This window comes from Podarcis bocagei (assembly GCF_964188305.1).
Source record: "Podarcis bocagei genome assembly, chromosome: 8".
NCBI classification, from domain to species: Eukaryota; Metazoa; Chordata; class Lepidosauria; order Squamata; family Lacertidae; genus Podarcis; species Podarcis bocagei.
Window position 1 is genome coordinate 653,174 of NC_138133.1, and position 12,139 is coordinate 665,312.

Genomic DNA, 12,139 nt, shown 5'->3' on the forward strand with positions numbered 1-12,139 from the left:
ACAAATAAGACTCCCTTTTCATAAAACAATTAGTATTGCTCTCCCATTTCCTCCAAAAGTAGGGACAACAGCAATGAGCCATTTTTTATATATTCCAGTCCAAAAAAGGAAGGCTCCATTTGGTCTAAATCTTTACCTTTGCAGCACTCTTTTCACATCAAGAAGCTTGAGGACTGGAATCTATCCAGAGATAGATTAATATTTGGCTAAAATTGGCAGTACTTTTACATTAGTGGCAAATTGTTTTGCATACACCCTGGCTTGGATTATGCTGTGTGGACATAAGGTCACAATCTACCTTGTGGATTGTTCTCTTGAGCAAGCCTCATTGAAATGAACATAACAATCCTTTGCTGTGTAGCTCTTGTTAATTTTATTATCTGGGCTTTCACAGAAGGAGTGTGCCTCATGAGCTTATCCACTAACTGTATTTTTTCCTTTGTGATCCTTCCACATATCCCTGAGCAACAACTTTAAGGCCCCATCCAGATTTCACAAGATATACTTGTGGGAGTCAGTGGAGAGGGGTAGTAACCATAAAGGGCCTGTCCCAAAAAAAGTTATCAGTTTCATTCTTACTATCCAAAGTTGCAAAGCACCATTCAGAGTGCTGGAGAGGGATGAAAGAGTCCTCAGTCTACAATTTATATAACTTTCCACTTTAAAACATTTCATTATTGTTAGTAAGTCTAGATGAGTGTTGATGACATTCAAAGAATATTTTAAAACTATAAGGTAAAGGTAAAGGTAAAGGTACCCCTGCCCGTACAGGCCAGTCGTGTCCGACTCTGGGGTTGCGTGCTCATCTCGCTCTAAAGGCCGTGAGCCGGCACCGTCCGAAGACACTTCCGGGTCATGTGGCCAGTGTGACGAAGCTGCAGCTGGCGAGCCAGCACCAGCGCAGCACACGGAAACGCCGTTTACCTTCCCACTATAAAGCGGTCCCTATTTATCTACTTGCACTTAAGAGTGCTTTCGAACTGCTAGGTGGGCAGGAGCTGGGACCGAACGACAGGAGCTCACCCCGCCACGGGGATTCGAACCGCCGACCATACGATCGGCAAGTCCTAGGCACTGAGGTTTTACCCACAGCGCCACCCGCGTCCCAGACAAAATCCCAGATTAAAACTATAATCATGAATAAAACATGTCACTATAAGGCACAGGAATAGGGGAGAAAGTACAGACAAGGAGTTGTCATGTGTTATTCTGATACCACAAATGCTAACCAAGTGCTGCCTATGACACACACAAACAACAGCCTGGGAGCAGAACCAAATTCTCACTGCAATGAACTACTGCAATTTGAGCACTGGGAAAATGTAATAACAGTAGTGGTGCTTTAAGAGGAAATGTTTTAAGTCTGCATAGCAAATAATATGGAGTAGAAAAGCCCTGAGGTAGAGATGAATATATTCCCCTGCCCCAATCCAAAAAGACCAGGTCCCCCCTCTAGTAACAGACATGAGCATCACACATAGGAAGAACACTGACCTAAAGGGACAATTGGTCTGAACCACGCAAGGTGTATTGTTATGGGCACAATCAAGCCAAGCTTAAGCAGTTTTAAGTCCTGCTCATTTCAATGGGAATGTTAAGCAAAGGCTTAATGAAATAAAGCAAAGGCTGGTGAAATAATTGAAATTTAAGTGTTCAACATTGGCTGGACCTTGCCCCAAGTTTTCCAAACCTCCATGTTGCCATGAGTTAATATTACATTTCTTCCCCTCGCCCCTCAGAAATGTAGTAGCAATATTGGGAGATAGCACAAATGAGTTACAAACAAGTCAAACCTCTGCTTTCCCCTCTTCCTCTGCTTCACTTTTGTTGTGGAAGAGTCTGGAAGGTCAACTGATGCTGAACAAGGTAGCCATCATTGAACACATAAAGTTTCCCATCTATAGGGCTGTAGTTGATACTCTGAATTGTTTCTAGCATTTTATCTAGAGTGATGCTTGTTCTGCCTTCTCTTCCTGTGTTTGTGTCATATGTGTAAAATATTTCCTCCTTCCTAGTATTGATGGGCCTTGTGGCATAGAGCACACCACACACAACAAAAGCATTGGACACGGCTGGCTTGTACTGCCTTGTTTCCCATGTACTGATCACCTCAAGAGTTGTTTCATTAAGTCTGCTAATCACGATATTACCTGTGCTATCTTCTTTTGAGTAAATTACCCACAATCCATTCTCATCCACAGCAAAATCCAGATCTTGCCATGACACCCCTGCATATGAGAACCGATTGTTAAAAGCAGCATCTGGAAGAGTTTTCTTCAGCACCACAGTATTGGTGCTTAAATCTAGTTTGCTCATATCTCTTGAGCCATGTTGGTTAAAATACATATAGTTCTTGTAAGCAACCATGCCACTGCCTTGGCCATATAGAATTCTAAATTGATTAGAGTATCTGAACAGCAATAAATTATCAAAGGAATCATGAAGTCTATAATATTCCAGGTATCTTCCATCAGTGTTCAGTGGTGCAACCCAATAGAGCTCCTTTTCAGGGTTCAAGGGAGAGGTATATCTTCCCCAGGCACCATATTTGTAGTCAAATCCTCTCCAGTTTAGCTGAATCACAAAGGGCTGGCTGGCATTTGCAATTCCACCATGACTGCAGCTTCCTGAAACCAACCAAAAACAGAGTGTGTTGCACATATGCAGTTCAAAGATTCTGAGTATCTCTGGCAGTGAAATAACTTATGTCTCTAAAATCTTCACCTCTCACTTGCTTTGTGCCCTCAGTCACTCACCACCACTTCCTCACCCTCATTTCTACCTCCCATCCTGCTCTTGGCTCGTTATTACCTCTCGTGTCACAGGACCCTCGCTCCAGACCAGGTGTCTTGGCAACGCATCAGTTTGGAACATATCTAGAGAAAACCTATTGCAATCACGGGGGTTTCCCCCCAGAGATTAAATGAATCATTCCGGGCAAAATTGACTAAGAGTGTCATGTCCAGAAGGATGGCTGTGTTTCAGTTCTCATATTGTTTTGCAAAGTGTGGGTTAAGCAGGTTTGCCTTTAAATGTGAATTGAATTGACTTTACAGTGGTGCCTCGCAAGACAAAATTAATCCGTTCTGCGAGTCTCTTCGTCTAGCGGTTTTTTCGTCTTGCGAAGCAACCCTATTAGTGGCTTAGCGGATTAGCGCTATTAGCGGTTTAGCGGCTATTAAAGGCTTAGCGGCTTAGCGGCTAAAAGGCTATTAGCAGCTTAGCGGCTTAGAAAAGGGGGGGGAGCGAAAAAAATCGCAAGACTCGCAAGACTTTTTCGTTTTGCGAAGCAAGCCCATAGGGAAATTCGTCTTGCGAAGCACATCGAAAAACAGAAAACCCTTTCGTCTAGCGGGTTTTCCGTCTTGCGAGGCATTCGTCTTGCGGGGCACCACTGTATCCACCATTCTGACTCCCAAGCAAACATATTGCTAAAACAGGAGGACAATGCATTCCCAGGGTCAATAGTATTGAAAAGAAATGGTTGTTAACGTAACAACATCAAGCATTTATGTAACACTTTAAAGAGTTTCTAGATGGGGGGGGCAACCTGTGGCCTCCAGGTATTACTAAACTACAAAACCCATCATCCCTGACCATTGCCCATTCTAGCTAGGGCTGATAGGAACTGGAGTCAACTCCTGGAGGGCCATAGGTTCCCATCATTGCTCTAGACAAAACATATTACCATTTGGCAAAACTGCTTCTAGGCTGTACTATTTCAGAATGCACAGGAGAAGTGCATGATAGAACCTCCACCTCCAAAAACAACAATAAAGAACACCTGCACATAGAAAATTAGCATGTCAGGTAGAAAGCTAAATCTTGTCCTTTAATATGCAATCCTCTACCTGGAATATGAAGTTGTGGAGTTCAACCTCCTGATCTGATTGTAGTGAGTCTATAAGACAAATGTTACTCAGGGCTCATCCACACTTCCATTTGTTCCTGGGAAAACCCAGGGACCCATGCTTTCTAGACATGGGGCAAGTGGAAGTGTGAACGAGCCTTTAGTCACCCTTACAACAGCTCAGGCCAGTGTTGATTGCTATCCCCAGACTATTGATGGGAGAGTTGCCAAATCCAACCCTGCGAGAGTTCATGGTAAGGCATGAACTGAACTGGGGACTGCCCAACTCACAGCTTTCATGCTCCAGACCTTATGCAATCAACATGATCTCAGCTCTTGGCATACCTACATTTCTGTACTTAGAGTTATATATACCTCCATCAGCACAATACAGGAATATATTATGTAGTTTTATGATCTGGGTTTACTGCTAAATGTTGTGCCACTTACCAGCTCGCTAAATCAATGGGAGCTCTTTACACAGCAGAGAAGCCACTATAATTTATAGTTTGCCCTTAACTGTCAACACATTGACTGAATTAGTGCACCTAAATCAGTAATGTTATTTTCAAATTAAATGCTTATTAACGGCATGCATAAATCTGCAACTTACTTTTTAAAAAGCTGCAAAAAAGATATAAAAATGTCCACAGCAAGTTGCAGAGATTCAGCCTAAAATAATTTTTCATGTCATTAAACCAAGCACGGATCTAGCTTCATCTTAATAATTCATGCATTGTTTCATAAATAAAAAACAATCATGTATTCAGCCAAAAGGCTTTTTATGGTACAAAAGAAATAAGAAGATCTTATTTTTCCCCTTAAAAAGATCTCTTTCCTGAACATTTGTTTGTTCTTTACTTATGAAATAATACATGAATTATTAAAGTTAGAAGTGGGTTTGGTTTATTAAGATCAAACATTGTTTGAGGTTCAATATCCAGTCTAGGCTTTTCTTTTTAAAAACAAAACAGCCTTTTCAACATGCACACAACATGCACACAAATAGTCAGGGTAGGTTATCCATTTCTTGTACTAGATTTGAATACTGTGTTGCTGTTGAGTTTCTTTAATGTTGGCATACTGAGCAGAACAGGGTGGGGTGGAGGGGAGTAGAAGAAAACAAAGCATTCTCTCACTTTGTAAATATTGGAAGGCATAAGAAATAAATGTACATCCATTATTCAAGCTGTCACTTGTTTTCAAAGCTTGACCATGGGACAGCATGCATGTCAATGCAGGGGAGTCAAGAAATGTTCCACACACAACTAGGGGAATTAGCAGATATATGTTCATATACTTAGTAAACTCCTGTGGTCCCCCACAATATGCTGGAGCCATGCTAGTCTTTCTTTCACCTCAAGTATAACTCACAGATATCGGGGACCCCTCACACTTTCCCATGACATGTACACAGTCATCAGGAAAAGCTTAGCAAAGCACTTACAAATTTCAGGGAATCTCAGAAGCACACAGCATATTCACACACATGTACACACAATCCTTGCAATGTTTGAAGGGGCACTAAGAGAGTATATGGGTGCTTTTCCAGATAGTGAGGACTGCAGTTCTGGGAGAGGAACCAGGGATCTTTCTTTCCTTTCTTAAATGGCAAAGACTGAAAGTCATTGTGGTGAAAATGATTTGAGCACAAGCCTTTGCCCTGAAAGACAAATGCTTTAAGTCATCTTCAAGCACTACATTTTGAGCTCAGGAAACGCAAGAGTGGGACAGGCAGCAAGGATATATCCACGAGCTGCATCCCTCTGTCACCTTTCCCATCACCTTTTAGCACAGGGAAAGCAATCTTCTGAAGCAGGAAGACTTCCATACATGCTTTTCAGATCCCTGGAGAAACACGGCTCTCAAAGGTTTTCCCAAAGTACAGCAGGCTCCCTGCTTCAGACCACCTTCTGCAAATTGGAAGGAAATGAGCATACTCCTCTCTGGACCCTTTTCACGTACAGTGGTGCCTCGCAAGACGAAAAGAATCCGTTCTGTGATTCTCTTCGTCTAGCGGTTTTTCGTCTTACGAAGCAAGCCCATTGACGGATTAGCAGATTAGCGCTATTAGCGGCTTTTAGCGGCTTATTGGCTTATCGGATCAGCTGATAAGCGGCTTAGCGGCTTAGAAAAAGGGGGGAAAGGGGAAAAAACCCACAGGAACTCGCAAGACATTTTCGTCTTGCGAAGCAAGCCCATAGGAGATTTGTTTTGCGAAGCACCTCCAAAACGGAAAACTCTTTCGTCTAGCGAGTTTTCCGTCTTGCGAAGCATTCGTCTTGCGGGGCACCACTGTACTTGCTAAACCATCAAGGCCATCACCAAACAAAGAAATTTTAAGCACTTTCACTATTCTCAGGAGTCTTTGAAGTAAGTCATGAAAGCTAAAGCAGGATAAAACTGAAATAAGCTTAATGAGATCCATGCTAAAACACTCTTTCTTGCTCTTTCCTGTCTAAGTCTAAGACTTAGACTGCAAGAAGCTTTCATCATAACTTTACATGAAGGGAAAGGGAGAAGGGAGAAGAGGTGGAGACAGACAGGCAGGTGTCACTAGCACATTAGACTGCTTTAGGCAACAGCTTCCCAGAAACAGGACAGGTGTAGGCATGGACATAGCCAGGGAGCAGGGGGGCATTCGCCCCCCGTAAAGCAATCAAAATCTCTACAAATCATTACACATGTGAGGTTCTCCCTCCCTTAACAAAAGCCTGCCCCCCTAACAAAAATCCTGGCTATAGCCATGGACATAGGATAGCTCCATTAAGATTCCTACTCAGCCCTGAAGCTCATTGGGCATAGAATCATAGAATTGTAGAGTTGGAGCAACCCCTAGGGTCATCTAGGAATCTTTTGCCTAACCTGGGGCTCGAACCCATGATCCTGAGATTAAGAGACTCATGCTCTACCAACTGAGTTACACCAGCAACCATTGGTTACTTCTCAGTCTCACAGGAAAGTATAAATGACATTAGACTTATAAAACACTTTTTCGCATTAGAAAACACTACAGGAAAAAATAATACCCTGCCATCTTATCTATAAGGTGTGCATGTGTAAAGAGGGCAGATGCACCTACAAGGCAGCAGCTCCCTTTTTTGAAACAGGTGCACTTGTTCATGGCATTATAATCATGTTTACAGTAGTCAGTGGCCATGCTAGAAGTCAGAGGCATATCAAATATGATCTACAGTGAAATAATTGTGTAGATAAGACAAACGACTATTTTTGGAGGGGAGAATTGTTAAACAGATGAAAATGTCAATGATTTGCCAAAATGTTCTTCAGAAAATGAGGGTGTAATTCAGTACAGTATGCCAAATGCTTTTTTCTTCCTTGGAATGAGCATTGAGTTAGAAATTTGCAAGCAAAATGGAGGACACATTTTGTTTTAACATTGCTGCAAACTAGGCTAATCCACTCTATTGAGCACAGCCACAAGAGAAGCTTTACAACAGAGCATCTCACGAGGTGACTTTCTAAAGCTCTGCCATAGCCGTTAAACTTTGTATAGTCTCATTAGATTCATAAGCTTAGACAGCTCTGGGATTTCCTAGGCACTCTTCACACCCGCCACAAAATATCAAGGAAAGAGAGAGGAGAAAAAGGAAAGCATTGGAATCAGGACAAAAAAAACCACCCAGTTTAATACAAACATTATAAATATAAGATGAACCCAAAGCAAATGGAAGCCAAATGGGCTGGCAGATATACACATGGAGCTAAGTTTGCTGGGAGAATGTACTTAACTATCTGCTCTCACCTGCTTCAATGAGTGCAAGGAAGCTGTAAACCCACAAAGCCCCCACCCACTTAGAAAGTAAGGGAAATTACAGGGTCCTCCTGCTCCCCAGCTGACTGGGTGTTGCAGTCAAGTCAGGGGCAAATTAGAGATTACATGCAAATGTAGGTAACAATAAACCTCCAACAGCCTTGTTTTAAAATAATATGGAAAAGTAGCCTTGTTGTGGAAGGCAGTAATTTTAAACAAATTAGTGGCAGACTAGTTTCTTTTATTCAGACTTACTCTGACTGCTTTCCCCCATACAGATGTATATTTATTGTGAAAGCTCATCCAGCAACGCCCCCAAAAAGGATGAAAATACACCTAGTGGGAGAGATTTTTGTGTGTGGGAAAATGACTAGTGCAAAAAGCATAGAGCCTCTCCTCCTGCACACACAACTGTGTGACCCAAAATTCAAAGTTTTTTAGCTGTTTCTTGAAGGAGAGTAATGCCCTTTCTGGGCTTCAGAGGTGTTGTTTCAGATCTTTTGTGTATGTGTGTATGTTTTAAATCTCTCTCTCCCCAGCCCCACTTGACCTGACAGACAAAAGGGTTCCTCATCCTTCAGAGAGAAAATGCAGCTGCTGCCTGAAAGGCAAGTAAGTTCAAGAAGGTTTTTTGAACAATGAAACTTTGTCTTCCATCACTTCATTTATCCTTCTAGCAAGGAAACAGAAGCATGTGGTGAACAAAAATAATAAGATCTTTCTGAGATGAATTGCCCTTCATACAAAACACGTAACTTTTTTCCTGACCCACTTTGTACCTTATAATCCAGGGACTGTTTCCTGTGGGCCTCTAGATATTATTAGACTACAAATCCCATCCTCTCTAGCCACTGAACACGCACGTTAGGACAATGGTGGCTGCAGCCCAACAACACTGGAGGGTCACAGGTCCCCGCAAGAATGTAAAGTACCAGAGACTGTCCCATCACCAGGGAATGGGCAGCAGCCGCCTACTCAGAGGGCAAATCCTGGGTCCTGTGAAAATGGCAGCACAGATAGTTCAGCAGAATGGTGTGCTGTTCACCAGAAGATTTTCTGAATAAGCCCAACTGAGATGAAGGGAGCCGTCCAAGAGCATAACAGAAGCCACTACACTACCTGATGGTTAATCTGTGGTCATTGAAGTGTCTTCTACACTTTGCCATGGTGATTATCTGAGACTGATTTCCCCTATGGCCCATTTCATTAGCATACTGCAAGCATACTGATAGTGCAGGAAATGTATTTCCCAAGGTTATGATGAGCAGGAGATCACAAAGGAAGTTTCAGAAGAGAGTCACTGCAGAAAGATTAACAAGATCCTCCATTATGTTATGTAGATAACTTGAATGTATTAAATTCTGGCATCAGTGAGTTATCACTAAATCTTGCTACCTCTGACAAAGGTCCCCCGCCTCCAAAATTAGGAGCCATTCTGGAATGTGGTAAGAGTCATTGAGCTAAAGCTCAACGGGTTGGGTAGGGTGGGAGACTCATTCAGGAACCTTGCAAGCAATCTGCTTAATAAATTGAAGTCAAAATTTTGACCGTTCTTGGTACTTTTGACCAGTGGGGAAGTGTTTTATTCCAGCATTTTTCTGCGCATTTTACCATGTGGCTTCATTTAGGTACCAAGTCATGTCTCAGTATTTTTTAGAGTTGCAGTCACACACAACCTGGAACAATCTAAGGGGTCGGGAGCCTTTGGCTCCACAACCTAATCATTATCAGGATTGGTGTTGCAGGCCAAATTTGATAGGTGGGAAAGGCCACCCACTGTCAATCACATGATGTCACCATGCCATCCAGTGCCAGGTGTTTTGAAGTCCCAAACCTTACAAGGTGCTGCTGAAATTGAGGCCTCCCCTTTCCTTTTAGAGTTCAAAAGGGCTTACTTCTGGTTGGTTAGGATATTATTTACTTATTTACTTTCAGAAGCATTTTAATCCCTGTTTCATTGCAAAATGAAGAATTTCTCCATTAATTGCCTGGTCCTCCTCCTCTCTGCTCTTTTTCTCATTCACTGCAAGGAAGGATGAAAATGGCCACAGTGTGACATGCTGAGGGCTGGGCAAATGAATACTAAAGATAATTCATTCACAATATATGTAACAAAATGAAAAGTTTTCAGGAAAGAAGCCTCAGATCTAATTATTTACCCTGCCCTCCAAGAATGGAAAATATGAAAATATACTTCTGCAACATAGGTTCCATCATCTAACAAAACAAATACTTACCAGGAGGGATGTAGTGGCTGGTGGTGCTCTGGTTTGTATTCGCTTCACATTCTTGCAATTTATTCTTTAGAGCCAGAATTTCTCGGCGGACTGCAAGGATGTTATGCTTATCCAGCGATTCCAGTTCATTCACCATAAGACTCAAATTCTTAATCTAGGCACATAAAATGGTAGGAGTGACTTTTGGTTATGCTCAAGTTTGTTTTGCAAACTCATTTTTTGCTGATATTTTAATAAAGGATGTTACCAAGAGTGCAGTAAGTACAGTGGTACCTTGGGTTAAGTACTTAATTCATTCCGGAGGTCCGTTCTTAACCTGAAACTGTTCTTAACCTGAGGTACCACTTTAGCTAATGGGGCCTCCCGCTGCTGCTGGGCTGCCGCTGTGCAATTTCTGTTCTCATCCTGAAGCAAAGTTCTTAACCCAAGATACTATTTCTGGGTTTGCGGAGTCTGCAACCTGAAGCGTATGTAACCTGAGGTACCACTGTAATTAGAAATTGTGCATTTCTAACAATAAATGTTATGCCATCACCATTAATGTAGATAGATGTATGACAGGTGCTCAGTGTCACATAGAAATCTTTTGGCTTTTGCAAATAGCTTAGGATAAGGTTACTAATTTGCTTTAACTTCCTGTTTTGTTTTGTGTGCGTGGTTTTGTTCTTTTACTGTGAAGTGCCTTGAACAAAATGAGTGAGCGATTGGATGCAAATTTATGAATTCTTTTCAGTGCTCAGTGTGGGAATAGTTACTAAATTTTTTTACAGAGCAGGCTACTTGTGGAGCTTTTGATTGGTCCATGGTAATTATTCTGGACCACATAGCTCCCATTTCCTCCTTAGGGCCTGGATCCTTCTCCCCCTTACTCTTGACCCTTATTCCAGCCCCACTGTTTCATCCTTGACACTATTCTCTTATTCATGAACCAGCCATATTTTCCAGTCCTTGTGTAAACTGGCTAGGAAAGGAGGGAATAATTTCTACCTTTGGCTATATGTGCATAATTTCAGGAGAATCATATTAAAGCTACTGGAGATTTTATCAGGAGAAACTGTGGATCTTAACAAAGCTTTTAGCATACCTCTCCATACAGCTGCTCAACAATCACATTGCTTCCCATTAGTGTACTTTTCAGCTGTGTGACTAGCCTCTCCATTTCACTGATTTCCAGTTTCATCAGTTGGAAGTCCAGTTCAGTGTAAGAAACGCTCATCTTCTCCATGCGCTCAATCTTGATGGTTAGGTTTACAATCTTTTTTTCATACATTGCAATTTCTTTGGTGTACTTGGTAATCTATACATATACACAGGAATGTATTCCATTTTAGAAAATGTATTTAAGATACCTTTTAAAAAGATAAGTTTTGCCCCACTGCACCTCTGTAATCTCGCCAAGATCAAAATATGATTACTTGGGTACCACTGAGCACAGAAGCTTATATAACATTGCTGTGGATTCTGGTCTAAAAATAAAGACAAAGATTACAGATAAATGACATAGATAAAGAAGAATGTCTGCAGGATAGGGAAAGTGTAATCACTGTTCAGCTACATTTTTCTCAGTGGGTTTTAATTTTTATTGAGTTCAACAGAAAAGTGCCTCCAATTGTGACAGAATGACATAGATGATCCTTATCCATACTGTCAGGGGTTTAGGTGCAGAGGCACGGGCAAGGGAGGAAACAGAGAGCGAAGGGGAGGAGACAGAGGAAAGGATGAGTGATGACGACGACCCGAGATCTCCCAGTCTTTCCAGTGAATCAGAGGATTCACAGAAAGGAGCACCAGTGGCCAGGGCAAGGGGGGAGTCTAGGGAGGCACCCCAGGAAGATAGAGCCAGAGGAGACTCAGAGGGGAGCAGCTGGAAATCGGGACCAGCGTCACCGCCAGGAAGCAGGGAAGAGGAAAGGAGCCAGGGGGGAAGCGCTGGCAGCTCACCACAGGAGGGAGGGCATGAGTCAGGAGTGGCCACACCTCCATCGGGGAGCGAAGAAACGGTTAAGAGGAAAGTGGAAGGTTGGGCGCGCGCGCCAAGTTCAAATGCAGAGGAAGGCGGCGCAGTGAGCAGCCCCGAAAGGGAACCGGGTCCTAAAGCCCGGCGCAAGGAGGCAGAAGGGTCCGGGTCAGCGTCAGAAGAATCCCGGAAGGAAGAAGCCCCGGGGGGTAGAGGGACCCAGAGGAGGACAGTCAGGAGGAAAAGGTGGAGCAAGGCGAGGATATTAAGTTGGTGCGCACGGGGCGGAGACTCAGACGGAGCCTCGCCGATCTAGCTAG

General features: G+C 42.7%; 1 protein-coding gene across 1 annotated transcript in view; it reads right to left on the reverse strand.

Annotated features, from left to right (window-relative positions):
- Positions 1–438: 438 nt before the first annotated feature.
- OLFM4 (olfactomedin 4) overlaps positions 439–12,139 on the reverse strand; it is a 55,756-nt gene continuing 44,055 nt past the window's right edge. Inside the window, exons 4-6 of the mRNA XM_081206001.1 lie at positions 10,947–11,159; positions 9,863–10,016; positions 439–2,627 (exon numbers count right to left, since the gene is read on the reverse strand). Coding sequence (XP_081062127.1) covers positions 1,819–2,627; positions 9,863–10,016; positions 10,947–11,159 — 1,176 coding nt within the window. The 3' untranslated portion in view covers positions 439–1,818. The remainder of the gene's footprint in view (positions 2,628–9,862; positions 10,017–10,946; positions 11,160–12,139) is intronic.